General features: G+C 54.3%; 1 protein-coding gene across 7 annotated transcripts in view; it reads left to right on the plus strand.

Moving 5' to 3' along the window:
* Positions 1–20087, plus strand: part of ARHGAP23 (Rho GTPase activating protein 23) — a 78330-nt gene extending 58243 nt beyond the window's left edge. For 6 of the 7 annotated variants that reach the window (XM_082704729.1, XM_082704726.1, XM_082704730.1 and 3 more), the window contains 7 exons: positions 2495–2568; positions 2840–2929; positions 3731–3856; positions 10914–10955; positions 11534–11630; positions 13734–13765; positions 17546–20087. In XM_082704729.1, the coding sequence (XP_082560855.1) occupies positions 2495–2568; positions 2840–2929; positions 3731–3856; positions 10914–10955; positions 11534–11630; positions 13734–13765; positions 17546–18613 (1529 nt within the window). In that variant the 3' untranslated portion in view covers positions 18614–20087. Of the gene's footprint in view, positions 1–2494; positions 2569–2839; positions 2930–3730; positions 3857–10913; positions 10956–11533; positions 11631–12064; positions 12088–13733; positions 13766–17545 lie in introns of all 7 variants that reach the window. The other variant, XM_082704732.1, reaches the window with a different exon arrangement.
* Positions 20088–20292: the final 205 nt, after the last annotated feature.

The following is a 20292-nucleotide window of genomic DNA, read 5'->3' on the forward strand; positions in this document are numbered from 1 at the left end:
GTTTTCGGGTTTTTGTTTCCATGTAAGAGAAACACATGCTTGTCACAGTCTTGGTATAGATACAAGTAAAGAAAGCGCCAAGGTCCCTGTCCCCAGAGGTTATCCTAGCACTTTCTGAGGACTGGCTGCATGCCAATCCCAGCTCCTTCCAACAGCTCCACCAGGTACCATTATCTCCACTGGTAACGAAGAGGAAAAGATTTGGCCAAGGTCACACAGGTTGTACATGTCAGAGCCAGCATCCGGCCCCAGGCACACTCCAGAGCCCAGGCTCTCAACCGTTTGCTGAGCTGCTTATTGATGGTCTGTCGGGTCTGTTGTGTTTCCTCCCAGACCGTCTTACACACACGACGGAGACATACATGCAGTGATAGGGTTGGGAGCTGGGTGAGTTCGCTGATGCGTTGACAAATATGGAACACCTGGCTCTCCAGGGAAAAAAGCCTTGATTCTTAGTGTTTTTTCAGTTACCAGAGTACAAATCTTCCCACCGTGGCTTATTTTAAGTTCCTGATAGGCTGCTGTCCTTAACAAAAGGAGGCTTCAGGGGCGACTGGGTGGCTCAGTGGGTTAAGCCTTTGCCTTTGGCTCAGGTCATGATCTCAGGGTCCTGGAATCGAGCCCCGCATCGGGCTCTCTGCTTGGCAGGCAGCCTGCTTCCCTCTCTCTCTCTGTCTGCCTCTCTGCCTACTTGTGATCTTTCTCTGTCAAATAAATAAATAAAATCTTAAAAAAAAAAAAAAAACCAAAAACAAAAGGAGGCTTCTAATTTTGCGACTCATTCATGTCTGTACAAAGACCTCTACCTCATTCTTCTTTTAAATCAACCACATAGTTGTTCATAGTCTGAATAGATTATAATTTGCCTAATCACTCCCCTAGGGATGGATATTTAGGTTGCATTCAGATTTTTGCTCTTACAAAAATGGTTGCAAAGACTTTCCTGAAATGTGTCCCTGCACACCTGGATCGGTGTCCTTAAGGTAGATTCCTAGACGTAGGATTTCTAGATCAAAGTCCTGGTTGGCATTTTGGAAGCTAATGTCAAGTTGCTCTCGGAGAAGAAAGCCCTACTTCACACTCTTGCCAACAGCTTAGGAGAGAATTTGCCTCCATGCACCCCCATCAACGCTGGATGTTATCAATATTTTACATTTTTGTTAATTGGAAGAGAAATGTCATCTCATTGCTGTTTTCATTTTTGTTTCTTTCATTACTAGGGAAATCCACTATCTTTTCATTAGTTTATTGGACTTTTCTGTTTCTTCTCATTTCCTGTTCAGATTGTGCGCCCATTTTCCTGTTGGGTTGTCTTTTTCTGGTACTGATTTGTAGGACACAAGCTCTATATTAACCCTTTGTTAGGCTTTGCAGATGTTTGCTCCTGGTCTGCCATTTGCCTGTTAACTTTGCATTGTAAGGAATTGGAAACAATTATTTTTTTAAAAAAGATTTTATTTATTTGACAGAGATCACAAGTAGGCAGAGAGGCAGGCAGAAACAGGAAGAAGTAGGCTCCCTGCTGAGCAGAGAGCCCGATGTGGGGCTCGATCCCAGGACCCTAGGATCATGACCTGAGCCAAAGGTAGAGGCTTTAACCCTCTGAGCCGCCCAGGCGCCCCGGAAACAATTATTTTAAGTGTAGTCAAAGATGTTGGTCTTTAACAGATTCTACATCTCATGTTTAGGAAGGCTTCACAATTGTGGAGACATTTTCTTGTTTTTTCTCGGTATTTTAATGATTTTTACATTTGGCTCTGAATGCAGTTAAATTTGTTTGCATACTATGTGAGCTGGAAGTCGAAGATAACTCATTGTCCTAGGGACATTTATTGATACCTCCATTCTTCCCCCACTGATTTGAAATACTGCTTTTGTCCATAGTAAACATCCATGAGGCCTCTTCTCCTCCTCTCTGTGTCCTCATCCTTGGTCAGCTCTCCCTGTGAGTCCCACACTGCTCTAGCAGTGTTGGGTTTTAAGTACGTTTCAGTATCTCAGAGGGCACGTCCCCCCTCGTCATTTTTCCTTTACAAGTTATCCTCAGCTATCCTTATGCATTTACTCATCAGATGGATTTTAGAATAAACTTACCACGTTCCATTTTTTTAAAGCTCCTCTTGGGCTTCTTCTGGGGACATCTTGACCCAGGTGGGGTGGGCATCTGGAGGCTGATAGGGCCCTCCCTCTTTCTAAGTAACCTTTTCTTCTGACCTTGTGGTGTCTTTGTCCCGGACACTGGGGCAAGGACCCCTCTTCCAGTATCAGCATGCAGCTCAGGTCTTAATTCTTCCCAAACACACACACCTGGGCTAGCCCAGGTCAGGTGCACGCCTGAGTGTCGCAGTCATGGATTTGGTCACGTGGACATGAGGCTACGGAGCTCCCCCCGAACTAAAACAGTCTGGGCCTCCTCAGCTTGGAAGCAGCACCCCCTGAGAGTGGGAAAAGGGACTGCTTCCTGCCTCTCTAAAGAGTCTTCACTGTGTTCTAGACAAATACAACGACTTCATTGAGGCCAATCGCATCGAAGACTCAAGAGAGCGGCTGAAGAGGCTCCGGAAGCTGGTAAGGGGGCAGGGACAGCCTTAGGCAAAGGGCAGACTAGGCTGGGGGAGCACCACTGCCCTGGGAGGCCTGGAGTCCAGTGCCACCAGTTCCTTCTGTGACCTTGGAGAGGCCCTTCTCCCCTCTGGGCCTCAGTTTCTCCATCTCTCCAACAGGGGTGGTTAGAGGGTGGTTTTCAGACCCTGGAGATACGGCAGTGGGAACCCCTGTGGGGTATGATGGGAAGGTGGGGAGACCCTCAAGCCCCGTGTCCCTTCTTGCTCTCCCCCAGATCCGGGATCTCCCAGGACACTACTATGAAACACTCAAATTCCTCGTGGGGCATCTGAAGACCATTGCTGACCACTCGGAGAAAAACAAGGTGGGAGGACGCTGGCATGAAATGTGGGGGAAGGAAGCATAGAGGGTCCTCTCAGCATACTCTAAGCTCCTCTGGGTCAGGTAATCCCAAGGTCCTCTAGGCATGCCCTCCTCCTTAAAGGTCATCTTGTCCCCACCCCACCCCTCTGGAGTTCTCCCGGGGAGAGCCATCTCCTGAGTTTCTGAGGGTCTCCCAGAGGCAGAGAGCCACAGTCCCGTTGTGTCTGATGGAAATCAATCCTTGGATCTAGCTCGAATCCCTTGCATTGCATTTTCCTTTTCTTTCTTTCTTTTTTTTTTTTTAAAGAATTTATTTTAAGTAATCTCTACACCCAACGTGGGGCTCGAGCTTGCAACCCTGGGATCATGAGTCACACGCTCTACAGACTGAACCAGCCTGGCGCCCCGCATTGCATCTTTATAATCAAGCCTCTATATCTTCTGGTTCTGCAGCAGGGAGAATGAATGGAGCTATAGGAACTCTTCCAGTTTTAAAATACCCTTAGAACCTCCAGCAGGCCCCTATTCCAGGATCTCTCACTGTTAGCACAGTGTGGGTGAAAAGTTTGGCCACTGCCCTTGGCTGCCAGGCCTAGAGATGAGTAAGGCTGAAATCTGGCCTGCGCTCTACTTACCAGGCATCTCCATGCCCAACAAGGAGGAGTCTATCCCCTAAGCCAGGCATAGCCCCGGATGTGTTTGGGCCTTGGGAGTGAGGGGCCCACAGTGAGGGATGCCTGGGGGACTGGAGGTCAGAGCTCAGGGGGGTGTGAACGCGGACCTGCTCTCCTCCCCTGCCCAGATGGAGCCCAGGAACCTGGCCCTGGTCTTCGGGCCAACGCTGGTGAGGACATCTGAGGACAACATGGCGGACATGGTGACCCACATGCCAGATCGCTATAAGATCGTGGAGACGCTGATCCAGCACGTAAGCAGCCATCTCGCTCCCACACGCCTTTGGGGAAGGACAGGCAGCATAAGCAAGTGCTCCTGGGATGGCAAATGCCCTTCAGAAGCAATGGGCTGCGTTTCCAGACCAAACAGGAACGGAGCCTAGAATCCTTCTTTCGAGGATGTTTCGTCCCTGAGCTTCCAAGATACGTGTGAGGGTCAGAGGGCAGAGGAAGGTCAGGGAAGATGCTGCTGGGTTGGCGAGCCACGGGGTGAGTGCAGGGGCACCTTCGGAAGGTGGCCTCCAGGAGAATTGTCCTGGCAGAAACAGGCAGACAGGTGGACAGGCATAGGGGGTGGGGGCAGAGCTCTGCTTTGCCGGCCCCACTGCAGCTTCGGGGAGCAAAGGGTGATGCTCAGAGGAAGGGAGGGGAATGGGGCAGGGCAGAGCAAGGGATGAGGCCAGTTCCTGCACTTGTGCTCCCCTATGTTTTGGGCTGGTCTCCTCCTTTCTCATGGCTGACTGGAGGCACTGCCAGCCCCCTGTCTCTAAGGATTCTGGTCACTGTCTTTGATAGGATGAGAACCTAGAACAGCCAACAGGGGGCGCAGGAGGCCTTGGGCCTCCAGAGCCAAACCCAGAACAGCACCGCCCCCTTCTGGGGCATTCAGGGATTTTTTTTTTTAAATCAATTACAGATTTTGCATTTTTAAATTTCCCTATCTTCCGTAGATGGAACAAACCCCCTCCTGCCAGGAGAAATAATATTGGCATCTGGCCAGGGAAACGGGGTCCTTGGCCTCTTCAATGTCACAGATGCTTTAGGGAAGGGAAACCAGGTCATGCTACTTCTATCTTATAGATGAGGAAGCGGGTGCTCAGGCAAAATGACTTGCTCAAAGCCACACAGCTAATAAATGACAGCCCCATGACTGTAGGCCAGCTTTGTGTGACCAAGGTTTGTGTTTCCCTCTGCCTCTACTTGGGGGTCAGACTCCTGGGTTCATCCTAGAGCTGACTTGGCTGGCCAATTGAGGCGGGGTGGCAGACTTTGGTCCTGCTGACTGGCCCTGCCTGCTTATTTCCTTTCTTTATTGGGTGGTTAAGGCTCTGAGCCTCAGGAGGGAACATGGAAGCCTGTTCTCAGGCTAACACTGGAACACCAGCCCGGGAGTCTGCTCCAGAGCTGTGAGGGAAGCCAGGGCCAAGGGGCGGGGGCAGGGATCCTCAAGTGGCCTCGCTCTGGGGCAGCTTATCTCCCTTGGAAAAGTTCAGCTCCCCGGCCCAACAGGTAGCCCCTGGAGCCTCCGTGAGTGTGTGCTTTGGGCCAGTGCCAGTGCAGAAGAGAGGGAGACAGGCCCCACGGTTCCTAGGGAAACCCTTGGAAGCCCAAGGCCTGTGGTCAGCTGGGGTGCCAGGAATAGCACTCTCTGGGAGAAAGGAGGCCCAAAGTGTGTCCATTTACCTCCCCTACACCCCTAGGAGGGGGTCCCCCAGCCAATGGCAGCCCCTCCTTTGGGCGGGGTGGCTGGAGGAAGAACACATCTGTCTCTTTTGCAGTCCTCTTCCCAGCGTCCAGCCTCATGCCTGGCAACATAGTAAACACTCAGGGTCTGCTAAGCAAATGAATGAATGGGTTGCTTTTGAGGTCCTACCCTTCTGGGCTTTCGCACTCAGGGATTCGTTCCCGGGCCCTCCTGGAACTGGGGCCTCTCCGTTCTCTGCCTCCTTGGCACTTGGACATAATCAGCCAAGACAGTTGTCAAGGGCATGAGCTCCCCTCCCCCACCCCGAGTCCCCTGGAGTCCACCCAGCCAAGTTTGCCGGTGTCTCTCTGGTCCAGAGCCAGCGTAGTCGTGAGGGCAGGCTGGATGGGACTTCGTCAGGGAGCACTCCAGCTCTGGCCCTGAGCCTGTGGCCAGTCAGTGGGTGGTTGAACATCGCGGGAGACATGACCTGCTGGGTTTCCGGCCGCAGCTGTCACCTGGCCTCCCTACTGGGGGCTCCCGTCCCCCGTGAAACTCTTGGACAGCAGTACTGGAAGGGGCCGGAAGGCACCGAGCCTCATCCTTGTGTGGCACAGTGCACAGAAATGGGTGTGGAGAGAGGCACTGACATGCCCGGGGTCACACAGCACGATCGTGGTAGAGTGGAGGTGCGCAGACCCAGGGGGTCACCTTCCCAGTGGCAAGTCGCCAGCCAACCCATGACCATGTTCACTAAGCCACCTGAAACACAAACAAAGACAATGTCAAAGCATTTGTTCCTTGATTCACCCAACAAATGTGATGATCCCTCCTGCACACTAGCTCCCACCTCAGCACTAGTGACCTTGGGAACCAGATCATTCTTTGTGGGGGGCTGTCCTGTGCATTGGAGGATGGTTAGCAACATCTCTGGCTGGATGCCAGGAGCACCCGTCTGGTTTGACAAATGCAAATGTCTGTGTTTGCCAGAGGTCCCCTGGGGGGCCAGGGGCCCAACTCACCCTGGTTGAGAGGCCCTGAAGCAGGGCTGGAGGGCTCTGGTTCTGGGACCAGCCGGCTGAGTTCATCTCTGCCTCTGTGTGCCCTCGAACGAGGGACTGACTCTCTCTCGTCTGCAAAGCAGGAGAGTGGTTGTGCTTACCTCACGAAGTAGTCAGGAGGCTTCCATGAGTTAATAGCTGTAAAGACCCCAGATGCCCCCTAGCAGCTAGGACTCGGTGTGTGGGTTCGAGATCGCCATGCTTGACCTCACGGGCTTTACTCCACGCTGGAGCCCGGTGCACCTGCTGGGACCAAGGGGATGGAAGCCAGGCCCTGCTCTGAAGGAGCGTTGCCCAGGGAAGATGTCATTCATTTTCTGGGCTATGGCCAGGGAAGCCCCATGGGAGGACCAGACCCCGCCCCAGGTGTGGGGCTGGGACCATGGCTGGGGGCTCCCTGCAGTGTCTTCAATGGCCTCAAGGAATTTAGCCAGGCAGGGACAGGAGAACTCATGGCAGGCAGAGGGAACTGAGTGTGCACCAGCTGGCGGGCATTCTTCCAGAGAACTCTGGGATGCCTGGAAGCCTCCTTCATACCTCTGGCTTCCCACGGCACTTTTGGGCACCCGCAAACACTGGCTTCTCAGGGCTCCTTCTACTCAGCCTGTCCTTGGGGACTGCACCTTTTTGTAATTTCAGCTAATGTCTATTCTACACTAGTAGTGTGTAGTACTGAGCGCTTAACATACAGTGTTTCATTATTTTTTAAAAATTTGAATGGGGGGCCACTTGGGTGGCTCAGTCAGTTAAGCGTCTGCCTTCGGCTCGGGTCGTGATCTCGGCGAGGAGTCTGTTTCTCCCTCTCCCTCTTGTGCCTCTCCCCCTGCTTGTGTTCTCTCTCTCTGTCAAATAAATAAATACAATCTTAAAAAAAATAATTTAAATGGACAGGGTTGCTTGGTGAAGGTCCAACTCTTAATTTCGGCTCAGGTCATGATCTCAGGGTCGTGATGGAGTGCGACGCTGGGCTGCACACCGGGTGCGGAATCTCCTTGACCTTCTCTCCCTCCCTGTCCCTCTACCCAGCCCCTCTCCTGCTCACAAGGCATGTGCGCACGTGCTCGCTCTCTCTCTCAAGACATTTATTTTTAATGGAGTTCTAGTTGACATGTGACATTATGTTAGTTTCAGGTGTACAACATAATGATTCGATATTTGTATATATTGTAAAATTATCAGCACTGTTAAGTCTAGTTACCACCCATTGCCATGAGTAGTTACAGTTGTTTTTCTTGTGATGAGAAAATTTTTTAAAGACTTATTTATTTATTTGAGAGGGAGAAAGTGAGAGAGAGCAGGGGGTGGGAAAGGGAGAGGGGGAGGGAGAGACTCCCTGCTGAGCAGACTCCCTGCTGAGCACAGAGCCTGATGTGGGGCTCGATCCCAGGACACCGGCCAGGCTCATGACCCGAGCAGAAATCAAGAGTCAGACACCTCACAGACTGAGCCACCCAGGCATCCCTTGTGATGAGAACGTCTAAGATTTATTCTCTTAGTAACTTCCAAATAGACAAGATGGTGATATCAACTATAATCATCACACTCTATATTACATCCCCATGACTTACCTGTTTTGTAATTGGAGGTTTGTACCTTTTGACCCCTTCACCTCCTTGGTCCTCCCCCCATCAACTCCTGGCAACCACCGACCTGTTCTCTCTGCCTCTGAGCTTGGATTTTGTGTATCTCTTTGTTTTAGAGTCCACGTGTAAGTGAGCGCATATGATGTTTGACTTTCTCGGTTTTATTTATTTCATTTAGCATAGTGCCCTTGAGGTCTGCTCCTGTGGTCACAAAGGACAAGATTTCTTTCTTTTTATGGCTGAGGGGTATTCCATTTTATAGACATACCACGTCTTCTTTAGCCATTCTTCCACTGATAGACACTTAGGTCACTTCCATATTTTGGCTATTGTAATAATGAGCTGCAGCGAACGTCAGGGTGCAGATATCTTTTCTTGTTGGTGTTTTGTTTTTTTTTTTTTTCCCCTTCAGATAAATACCCAGAAGTGGAATTCCTGAATCATAGGGCAGTTCTATTTTTAACTTTTTGAGGAACCTCCATACTGGTTTCCACAGTGGCTGCACCATTTTACATTCCCACCAAGAGAGTGTGAGGGTTCCCTCTCCCCCCACATCCTTGCCAACAGTTGGTATTTCTAGTCCTTTTTTTTTTTTTATAATAGCCATATGGGATTTCATGTTAATTCTCACCACAATTCTAGAAGTAGATAGTCCTATTATGCCCATTTTGCAGATAAGTAAATAGACTCAGAAAGGTCATTTACCTGAGGTGAACTTGAGCCTGAGACAACTGATTTTAGATTTTGTGTTATTCTTTTTAAAGATTTTATTTATTTATTTATTTGAGAGACAGAGAACACGTTTGTGTGCACACATGTGTGAGGGGGAGGGGCAGAGGGAGAGAGAGAAGCAGACTCTCCATTGAGGAGGGAGCCCAATGCAGGGCTTGATCCTAGTACCTGAGCTGAAGGCAGGTTAATGCTTAACAGCCTGAGCCACCCACGCTCCCCAAGATCTTGCATGATATCTTATTTTCTCTTCTCTTTCCTACTTCTCTTCTGTGCCACTTATTTGGGTTAATAATACACCTGACTTCAATTAATAACTGAGGTTCATGGCACACGGTCATTATCAACCTGCAAGTCTCCTTGTCTCCCCTTCATTTCTACCCACTCTGCTGCACCATAGTGACCCACTCTAATAGGTTAATATGTGTCATTCCAAACCACTTCTTGTGCTTATTTTATTTATTTTTAAACAAACAGTATTTTAAAAAAGATTTTATTTACTTATTTGACAGAGAAATAGTGAAAGAAGGAATACAAGCAGGGGTAGTGGGAGAGGGAGAAGCAGGCTTCCTGCTGAGCAGGGAGCCCGATGCAGGGCTCTATCCCAGAACCCTGAGATCATGACCTGAGCCGAAGGCAGAGGCTTAACCCACTGAGCCACCTGGTGCCCCAAACAAACAGTATTTCTTTTTTAAGTAATCTATCTGTCCAACGTGGGGCTTGAACTCACAATCCCAAGATCAAGAGTTACACACTCTACCAACTGAGCTAGCCAGGAACCCCAGATATTCTGCGTGTTTTAATTTCTAATCAGTGAGCTTAGCTCCTTTGCGTGATTCTAATTTCTGTACTGTCAGGGCTTAGCTCGACTGTCTTAAGTGTCATTTTCTGTTTACCCCATTTTCATTTTATTTCTCTTCAGTCTGTCCTACCTTGATTTGGATGAATTGATTTTTATTTTCCTGATAGGAAGATTACACCATTTATACAGCCCGTCCTGTGTTTGATCACACAATTATAACAGCCCATACTTATGTTCCTTTTCACTGACAATTTATAAAGCTCATCAATATTCGTTGTCTTCCTTCTAAAAGCCAAGTACCTTTGTGTACTCTCCCCTGTCACTGGTTTCTCCCTCTGTGTCCAGAATCTGTTGCATTTTGGAGATACTTTGCTTGTTTGTATATGTGCATGAGTGTCCTTGCTTGGATCGACAATGGACTTTTCTATGCTATTACCCATCCTTCTCAGAGCTTGCTGCTTCAACCTGGAGTCATTTCTTTACGTGCTCATGTACACAATTAAGAGAGTCTTTGTGCGGTAAGCATTTTGATGTCTTAGAATAGCTGTAGGTCATGCTCAAAGTGAGAGTTTAGCAGGGTATAAAAATCTAGGTTCCAAATTCCTACATTCATAGTCCAGCGATACAGCGAAAATATTGTCTTCTTGGGTCTACTGCTGCCGAAAGTTCTAGTTTACAGCTGACACTGCTCATTTGCAAGCAGTCTATTTTTGTTTTTCAGAAAACTTTTAAGGTTTCATCTTCAAGATTCTCAAATTTCACAAAATACATATTTAAGAGTGGGATTTTTAGTTTATTGTCTATGCTGTTTGGCATTTATGCGAAAACGCTTGCCAGCCTACCCCTCAGGGAGCCTCCTAACACGTCCCTCCAGACACTTCTCTTTCCTGGGGGGAGGAGGGGATTTCTTCTCCCTCCCCCCCCCCCCCCCCCCCCCCCCCCCCCCCCCCCCGGCCCCCGCAGTGTGGTGCCCAGCATTGGGGAGAGGTGCACAGCCCTGGTAGCCAGGAAGAGTCTTCTCCCTGCAGTGGCCCCAGCCAACACTAGATGGCGCTGCTGCCCCCCCATACTTGGGAGCCAGCCGCAGTGATGTGCCCTGGACAGTGTCTAGTGACAGCTGGCCCCAAATCTCTCCCTGAGCCGGCTCTCTATCAATCTCAGCCCCCTCCCAGTCCAGGCTGCATTTCCCTCCCCACACTGGGGTCCAGCCTTTTCTCTCCCCCAGGGTTTCTCATAGTCTGTGGAGTTGGGTCCTGGGGTTCATCACTCTCCCTTGAGGACTTCTAGTAACCAGGCAAGAATGAGGTTGTTGAAAAGAGGAGGGACCCTCGCCTTGGTGCCCTCTCTTGTCCCGCTCCACCTGACATCGAGCGGGGTCCTCTGGACTGTGCAGCTTGTCTTCCCTCAGCCCCTTTCCACACCTGAGTTCACTTCCTTTTTTCTCCTCTGCAGTCAGACTGGTTCTTCAGCGATGATGAGGACAAGGGAGAGAGAGTAAGTGATATGGGGGCAGGGGTGGGTCTGGTCTGAGGTGGGCCCTCATCCCAGGCTGGGGGCCAGGAGAGGGCAGACAGCAAGACTCAAGCAGGGCAAGGTCCCTGTCTGTGGGGCTTCCCAGTCTGGTGGAGGAAACATTGACCCTCTCTTCAGGAGCCTCCAATCTAATGGGAGACACAGTCCTTGCCTTCATGAGCCCCGGGTCTGAGGGGGAGATATAAGCCTTACCCTAAGGAAACTGAGTCCAATAGCAAAAGTAAACCCTACCTTCCCATCTTATGTGGAAGATACAGATCTTAGGAAGATCCAGTCCAATGGGGGAGACATGGCTCCTGCCTTCAGCTGAGAGAGCAGCTCCAGCCTTTGGGGGTTTAATCAAGGTGTTGGAGAAGGCACAAAATAGCCTAGTGGGGGACATGTAGGAGCTGCCCTCAAGAGTGCCTGACGGATGAGAGAGCCTGGTGAGCCCTGGTCTGATGGAGGAGTCACTAGCCCCGCCTTCAAGTTACCCCAGCTTGCGGGACCACAGTCCAGCCATCTGAGGGCATGCTGGCTGACCGTCCTCCTGTTTGCAGACTCCCGTGGATGACAAGGAGCCTCAGTCAGTGCCCAACATTGAGTACCTCCTGCCTAACATTGGCAGGACAGTGCCCCCTGGGGACCCAGGTTCAGGTGAGTGCAGGGGCTCGGGGAGGAGGGGGTGGGGGTGGACTCTGCATTCTCCAGGGTCCCAGATGCCTGGCCACATGCCCAGCTTCCCTGCTCTGCCCTAGCGGGGCCCTTGCGGGGCCCTTGCCTGCCCCTGCCCCCTGGAGACTGGGCTGTGGCAGGACCATCTCCGCTCCAGGGAGGTGCGGCTTGCCCGTGCGCCCGCCTCCGTGTCTGCTCAGCTGCCCCCAGGGCTGGGTAGGGGCTGTGTTCGCCCCCCTTCACTGGTTTCCTTCCTGAGCTTTTTATTTCTCTGGGGCTGTGTCCTTCCGGGCATGTTCCTCTTTTTAATTTTTCTTCCTTTTCTTCTTGCACCCCTCCACCCTCCTCTCTCTTCTCCCTGTGCTCTCCTCCCGCGCCTGGACCCTGCCCCCTCTTCTCTCCTTCCCCTCCTCCAGCGGACCTGTTGGAGATTTAAAGGGTACAGTGTGGCATTGCGGCCTCGGTCACTAACAGTGGCGGGTGATTATAAGAAGGCTGGGCAGGCCCGAGGGGCAGGCAGAAAGGTCCCGGACTGTGAACACATCGATGTGACATACCAGCTCCCCTCGCTTGTTAACAGCTTACCCCGGCCCTAACCCTCCCGGCTGAAGGCCCCTTCTCAGGAGGAAGAAGGCGTTTGTTGGAGGCAGATCCTATCCCCTTGCCGGGAAGTCTGAGCACCGCAGGTTGCCCCCCACAGTCTCCAGACTCTGGCCTTCTCTCTGTGCTGAGCCTGGCTACTTCATGTTGTCCAGAGGAGGAGGCTTAGCTGGAAAGGGGACCCAGCCTGTCTAGACACAGGGGGTATCACCCCCCCACCGAAGCCCCGCTATAGCCACAGCTCCTGCCTCAGTTGCCTCTGAGGGCTGGCTCTTCCTGTGTCTAAAACCAGAACCCCTGGTCACTCAGCCCCTATGTCCTGTTTCTGGGCGCTGAGCCCTGTAGCAGAGCAGCCCCAAGCAGCCCCTCCTTGGCTTAAGGCACTAACTTGTCCCGCCCCATGGGTGAGTCCCCCTTCGTATTTTGACGGCTCCTGTCTCTGACAGAGGCATTCCACAGCACCCCTAGTTCCCAGAGGCAGGCTGAGGAGGGAGGCAGAGGACAAGGTGGGTGGGGGTGGCAGAGAGGAGCCCCCCGTTTCTTCTAATCACCTGCTGCCGCACCCTTGCCCCGTGTGTCTCACTGTGTGGTCAGCCGTCTGCTCTTCTCACTGTGTGCAGGGGAGGGCTGGGGAGGAGGGCTCACTTGCTTGCCAGAGAGTGTGGATTAACCTGCCCACTGCCCCATCAGACCCCGGGAGGTCCTTAGATCAGCCTGGAGAAGACCCTGCCAGGACTGGTTTCTGGTTCCTTCTCTATCCCAGTGATGTTAAGGGAGGGGGACCCAAGCCCCATGGATGTAACAGTTTCACTCTTCTTCGTAGCTCTGATCATTAACAGGGGCCGTGCCCCATCAGAGCAGACTGAGCTGGAGTCTGGAGCTGGAACCCAGCAAGGCCTTAAGCACCAGCCCGCTCTAGCTCCTGTGTCCTGCCCCCCGGCTGCCTACCCCTGTACCCCATCCCACACGGGGTCCGCTGTCTTCTTCCAGTCCTGGAGTCGGGGTGGGTGGAGATAGATGTAGGTCCCACCTGTCTGTGCACTGTGTGGTCTCCATTTCTCCAGAGCATCTGTGACTTGCCGTGTTTCATTGTGGTTTCTGTGGATTGCGTCTGGTATTCGGTATTTTCTCTCCAATACTTCAGAGTAACAGGGACAGGAGGGGCGGGGAGAGGAACTAGGCCCAAAGAAAAGTCCCCCCTCCCACCCCTTGCCCCTGACCCTGGCCAGTGAGAGTCTAGGGACTGGCAGCCTGATGTCACTTCCTGCCTCAAAGGGAAGTGGTGATTGACATCATTAGCCGCTCCATCCCTGTCCCCACAGGAAATGACATCAGAAGCCCATCACACTCCCAGGACCCGGGGAGATCTCAGGTGTCTGAACTCCCCGGTGTCTGAAGCCTCCGAAGAGAGGGAGTTGTGTTCATGAGACAGCCTCCTCCTGCCCCAATTTAACTTTCGTTTTTCTTTCTCGCTTTCCCCAACAGATTCCACCACCTGCAGTTCAGCCAAGTCCAAGGTGAGTGCCAAAGCCATTCCGAAGGCTCTATCCCTGTCCAGGCCAGCCCGCTCTTTGCTTTTGGTCGAGGGAAGGGGGAGAAGTGCTTGTGGCCCCTGAGGAAGGTTGCTGGTCCCTGGGAAGGCAAGTGGGAAAGACTGTGTGTACGAGGTCAGTGGAGAAGCTGCTGACCTTGGCAGTGCTGCGGGAGGCATCTGGGGGAAGAGAAGGCTCTGGCTTGGGAGATAGGCGGCCGGGGGTGGGGTGGGGGCAGGCAGTGCGCCCAGTGGTCAGAAGCACAGCAGTCCTGGGTCTGAGTCCTGGCTCCAGCATTCCGTAGCTTCGGGACATCAGGCAAGTTGCTTAATTTCTTTGTGACACTCACTTCCTCACCTGTAAATGAGGCCTGGTATTTATCCCCATTTATGGGGATATGGGAACCAGCAGATATGTCTGCTACAAGTAACTAGGTTTTTTGGAGAGCCCAAAGCAAGCAGAAGTAAGGAATTAATAAAGACAAGAGCCTCAATCAATGAAATTGGAAACAGTGGAGAAAAACCGATGAACCCAAAGCTGATTCTCCGAACCAGCCCTCACAGTCAGCTAGTCCTGCCTGCTCCAGAGCCCGGCCTCTGACACAGAGCCCGTGAGGCCAGCATGGCTGTCCAGCTGTTAGAGTAGAGCTGGATGGCCAAGGGGGTTGTCTTAGCATGGGCTGCCATGACAAAATGCCACATATGCCACATATGGGGTGGCTTACAAAACAGACATCTCTTTCGTCACAGTTCTTAAGGCTAGATGTCTAAGATCAAGGTTCAGCATGGTCATTTTCTGCTGTGAGCTCTCTTCCTGTCTTGTGGATGGCCGCTTTCTCGCTGTGTCCTCACAGAGCAGAGAGAAAGCAATCGCACATGCTCCCTGGCGTCTCCTTGTGTCATAGAACTAATGCTGCCATCAGGGCGTGACTGCCTTCCCTCCCAAAGGCCCGGTCTCCAAATACACTAGGGGTCGGGGCTTGCTTTGGCAGATGGATTCGGGGAGGGGGACACAATTCTGTCCGCAGTAGTGGGTGAAATCACTAAACTTTGGTGATCAAACCAGACTCATTTTGGTCTGGGTCTCTAAGCACTGGCCAGGTCCCAGTGAGCCCAGGGTGCCCAACACCAAGCAGGTGCTCATTACGTATCAGATGAATGTACTAGGTGGCGGGGAGCCTGCGGGGCCCAGCTGGTTAAGTGTCCAACTCTTGATTTCGGCTCAGGGAAATTCTTGATTTCCCTGACTTTTGATTTCCTTGACTTTTCTGTACGTGCCCTGACCTCTGCCTTCCTGGAAGGGACCATTGCGACCTCACTGCTTCTGTAGCTAGCAGGGAGAGAGGATATTTGATCAGGTGGTCCTAGTGTCCTCTCAAGTCTCTCTGAGAGAGAGGTCTGAGTCTCTCGGGGTCATAAGATAGAGCCACATGGCGGGCTCTGCACTGGGCATGGAACCTGCTTGGGGGTCTCTCTCTCCCTCTGCCCTGCTTGCATGCTCTCTTGCTCTCTCAAATAAACAAACAAACAAAAAAGAAAGAAAGAGAAAAAGAAGAATGTCCTGGACAGAAAGAAAGAAGGCTGCTTTAGTCTAGGACAGAGGCCCCTGCAGCCTCTCCACAGAACTTCTGACTGCACACCTGTGGGGCACTCACCGGGTCAGAAGACTGTGTAATGGGGAGCAGGTTCATTACGGTGACCCAAACCCAGCTCCATGTTACTTCCACCCATTTTCCCCTGCTTGCCTCCTGGCTTCCCAGGGCTGACCTCTTGACTTTTCTGTACGTGCCCTGACCTCTGCCTTCCTGGAAGGGACCATTGCGACCTCACTGCTTCTGCAGCTAGCAGGGAGAGAGGATATTTGATCAGGTGGTCCTAGTGTCCTCTCAAGTCTCTCTGAGAGTATTGGCCAGTCGAAGTGGCACTGGCCACAGCCAGGGAGCCCTGTGCCTCTGAATCCCGACTGCCTGGCATGTGTTGGCTTTCTCAGAACCAGCTGATGTGAGAGAGAGCACGTAGGTTGCGGGGGGCTACGCGAGGCATCTCTGGGTCTCCATTCAGTATTAGGCTGTGCGTGAAGCAGGCGGTGGCTTTGGAGGAGGGAGTCACAGGGCAGGCCATTCCAGCCCAGCAGGGGGAGCAGTTCTAGCCTCTGGGTCTGCAGGGCCTCCGGTGTCCAAGGGACTGCCTTCATCCCTTTTGTCAGTTTACTTGACATTTACTGAACGCCTGCTATGTGCCAGGCATGGTGCTAGGGGTCAGGGATGCAAACAGAAATAAGCCACAGACCTTACTCTAAAGGAGCTCAGGGTTTGATGCAGACGATGTGGAAACAGACCCTTCCTGATGGGAGAAGAGCAGGTGCAGCTGTGTTTTCAAAGGACAAGGCGAGGGCTTCGAGGTGGCCGCATGGAGGACTTAGAGCTCACCCATCTAGTAGGGTGGGCTGGGGGGCGGACAGCGACTAAGGGCTGCCAGTGTTAAAATGCAGGGGGGTCTGGCAGGTGGGCATCGCCCAAGTGAAGGCTGTGTTGGGGTTGGGGTTGGGGTTGGGTTAGGGAAGGCCCTAGGCTGGGAAAGTTGGGACCAGATTATGAAGGGCCCTGTGTCTGGGCTTCATTCTGGTGGGAGTGAAGGGGCCCTGCAGAGTGTGGAGGTGATCAGACTCCCGTCTAGTCTTAGAAGGGCTGATTGCTCTAGAGGAGGAGGGACTGGGGTAAGGGAAGGGTGGAGGCGGGGAATCCTATCAGGAAGAGGGCAGAAAGGTCCAGAGAAGGCAGAGTGAGGGCCTGGAAAGAGAATGGTGAGGATGGGCTGGGTTTGGGAGTCACTTCGGGAGAATCAAGAAGAAGCAGGGGAGAGGCAGGAGGCAGAGAATCCCCTCAAGGTGGGGAACATGAACGCAGGTGGCTTGGGGCCAGGGGTAGGGAGCATAGTTCAGTTGGAGATAGGAGAGTTTCCGGTGCTTGCAGACACTTTGCTGGAGACGGATTTGCCATTGGAAGAAGAGTTTTGGGGTTCAAGGGAGAGTTAGGTGTTGGCCAGTGACCGGCAGCATGGGATCTGCTGGGGCACCATGGAAGGCTAGGACCAGAAAACACCCACAGGACTTAGCAGCGAGAACGGGCAGGAAGTTGGCCAGTGTGGGGTTGGGAATCACTGTTCTGGAGCAAATTCGTGTGGCCACTCCTGGCGGCAGAGCTGGTGGTTGGATTGATGTAGGGCTGTGGGTTGTGGGTGGCACGCTGATGGACTGTCTGAAATGCCAGCCCGTGGGCAGCCGTGGGAAAGGGAAGTGAACTTGGGCGGATTGCCCTGGAGAGGCCCATACATACGGTAGTAGGTGCAAAGGCAGATTTCCCAAGTGGGAGTGAGTGGCGATGGAGGGGGTAGAAGCTGCGGTCGGAGGGAGGTGCCAGCCAGGGTCTGGGGATTATCACCCAGGACAGTCTCTGTGAAATGGGTTCAAACTGTCAAGTGTATTCCCTCTCGAGAGGCTATTATCACCAGAGCCGCGTCCACAAGGATTTCTCTAGCGCTGGGCATGGGGAACGGAGTGGAAGGTGGGCGGAGGTGAGGGACAGGCTCCCAGCTCACAGGAAAGAGCGGAGAGTCTGGACTGAAGCCAGAGCTCCCGAGTGGGTAGTGACGCTGCTGCCCGCACAGCCGTCTGGGGAGACCGGTCCGGAGGCCGCCGGGGGAGGGGGCGCGGGGCCGGACCCCGGTGCGGGGGCACCTCCTGAATTCTGGCCTGTCTCCTGCGCAGGGCTCGTGGGCCCCCAAGAAGGAGCCGTACGCCCGGGAGATGCTGGCGATCTCCTTCATCTCGGCGGTCAACCGCAAGCGGAAGAAACGGCGGGAGGCGCGGGGGCTGGGCAGCAGCACCGACGACGATTCGGAGCAGGAGGTGCACAAGCCCGAGGCGCCGGCGCCGGGGGCGCGGGACCAGCCCGAGGGACCGCTGCCTGGCGCCGCCGCCGCCCCCGCCGCCCCCGAAGCCCCCGGCCGCCTCAGCCCCCCGGCGGCGCCGGACGAGCGGCCGGCCGCGGACACGCGCTCCATCGTCTCGGGCTATTCCACCCTGTCCACCATGGACCGCAGCGTGTGCTCGGGCGCCGGGGGCCGGCGGCCGGGCGCGGGGGACGAGGCGGACGATGAGCGCAGCGAGCTGAGCCACGTGGAGACGGACACGGAGGCCGGCGCGGGGACCGGGGGGCGCCCGGCGCGCCGGCCGTCCTTCAGCTCGCACCGCCTCATGCCCTGCGACACGCTGGCGCGCCGCCGCCTGGCCCGAGGCCGCCCGGATGGCGAGGGCTCGGGCGGGGACACGGGCGCGAGCGCGGGGCGCGGCGGGGTGCGCGCCGCGGAGCCTCCGGGTTCGGCCTCGTCCAGCAGCCAGGAGTCGCTGCGCCCCCCGGCGGCCGCGGCGGTGGCGGCGCTGGGCTCGCGGCCGTCGCGCATCGAAGCGCTGCGGCTGCGCCTCCGTGGCACTGCCGACGACATGCTGGCCGTGCGGTTGCGGCGACCGCTGTCGCCCGAGACGCGGCGGCGCCGGAGCAGCTGGCGGCGCCACACGGTGGTGGTGCAGAGTCCGCTGACCGACCTCAACTTCAACGAGTGGAAGGAACTGGGCGGCGGCGGCGGCGGCGGCCCCCCGGAGCCCGCGGGCCCTCGGGCACACAGCGACAACAAGGACTCAGGCCTCAGCAGCCTGGAGTCCACCAAGGCGCGGGCCCCGTCGTCCGCGGCCTCGCTGCCGCCCGGGGACCCGGGGGCCCTGCAGAGCCAGCCCTTGCGCCGCTCGGCCGCCTCGCGCCTCCATCAGTGTCTGTGACCAGCCCCCCTCCCCCCGCCAGGTTCCCCTCCCCCAGCCTTCTCTGGCTTGCGCCTCTTCTTTCGTCTCCTCCACCCCCCACCCCACCCCCCGCGCTGCGTCTGGCGCTGCAGGCCGCGTCTGTCTAGTTTGTGTGCGGGGATCGGGAGGAGGTGGGCCGGCTAGAAGGCCTGGCTGAGCGAGGCGGGGGCGGGAGGGGATCCTGGAGGTAAGGGGAGGGGGACACTGGAGGGGACAGGCTGCTGGGGGCTCGGCGACAGAGTGGGCCCTTCTGCGTCTGCACTTAGAGACCCTTGTTGGCCATGGGACGCGGATAGGGAACCGCCAAGTCTCAGACTAAAGGAAAGAGGCGGGGTGATGCTGGCTCTCGGCTCCTTTCCTCTGCCCCTGCCGTTAGCTCCTAGCTCCTCGCTGAGGGAAGGGAGTGTATATCTGTCCGGGGAGAGGAGATGGAGGGTGTCCACGGGGGGAGGGAGAGCCTGTGTGGCAGTGCGCTAGTCACCGTCAGGAGGTGTTTTGGTAGCAACTTCTGCCACTCCTGCCTCCTTCATTCCCCCACCGGCCACACCGCACACATCACAGCGGGGCTCCCTACCTTTGCTGCCTGGGGGATCCTGCCCTCTGCTGTTTGTCAGAGCCGGGGAAGGAAGTCAGGGCCACTCCACAGAGGCAGGACTGAGACTCTTCCCAGGCGTACTCCCCTCACCAGCTTTTTGCCAACCTGGAAACCACCCTCACTAAGCGTATTGACCATGGGGAGCTAGCTGCCAGCGCCCCCCCCGCCTCAGCCTCCCTTGCCTGCCTTGTCCTTCTTCCAGCGGTGCCTGCTTCTTCCACAACTCAGGCACACAGACCCCACCTTCTTCCCTGGAGGAGGCGTAGGAAACCTCCCTGGTGTCTCACTCGCTCTCTTTCTCTCTCTCATTCTCCCTCCCTCCCTCTTTCTCACACACCACACACACATACACACCACACACACACACACTGATTTATGGGATCTGAGCTGGGCTGTTCCTTCAGGATGGGCGGGACCCAGCCCCCTCTTCTCCCCACACTCTGTAAATAGACCTCAGACCACCAGGCCTCCCCACACACGCCCTCACTTATTCCAGGGAAGCCTGGGCGGGGTTGTGAACCCCATTGCCACGTCTGTCGGTCCTCTTGTTTTATGCAAAGATTTGCTGTAAAGTAGATTTCTCTCTCCTCCCCCCCTCATCCTTTTATTGTAAATATTGTCTTTAAATGTGTAACATATTATAAAGAATTTATAAGGATTTTTAAAGATGTTTTGCTCATTTAAAAAAGTGTTGTAACAGTGTTGGATAAGCCTCTGGCCCCACGTACGCATGTCTCCTTTCACTGTGTCCTTGACACACCTCTCTAGGCGACAACTAAGATTTCCTGCTTCTGAAAAGTCCTGTCTTAAAAGTATAGTCTCTATCTTGGAAATAAATGGCCTTCCTTGAGGCACGAATCAGCTGTGTGGCTTGTTTTGGAAGGAGGGAAGGGGGAAGCGTGGGGGATGGGGCTGGACTGGGGGCACCTATGCCTCCTGCTGGCTCTGTGGGTATCCTTGACATGGGAGCAAAATACAAGCCCGAAGGGTGGCTGACGGTCATTGCTGCAAGAGGTTTCCATGTGCTTTCTGGACTTCTCCAGAGGCAAGGTAGATGCACAGC

The sequence above is a fragment of the Mustela nivalis genome (genome assembly GCF_964662115.1).
Source record: "Mustela nivalis genome assembly, chromosome: 17".
In the NCBI taxonomy this organism is placed as follows: Eukaryota; Metazoa; Chordata; class Mammalia; order Carnivora; family Mustelidae; genus Mustela; species Mustela nivalis.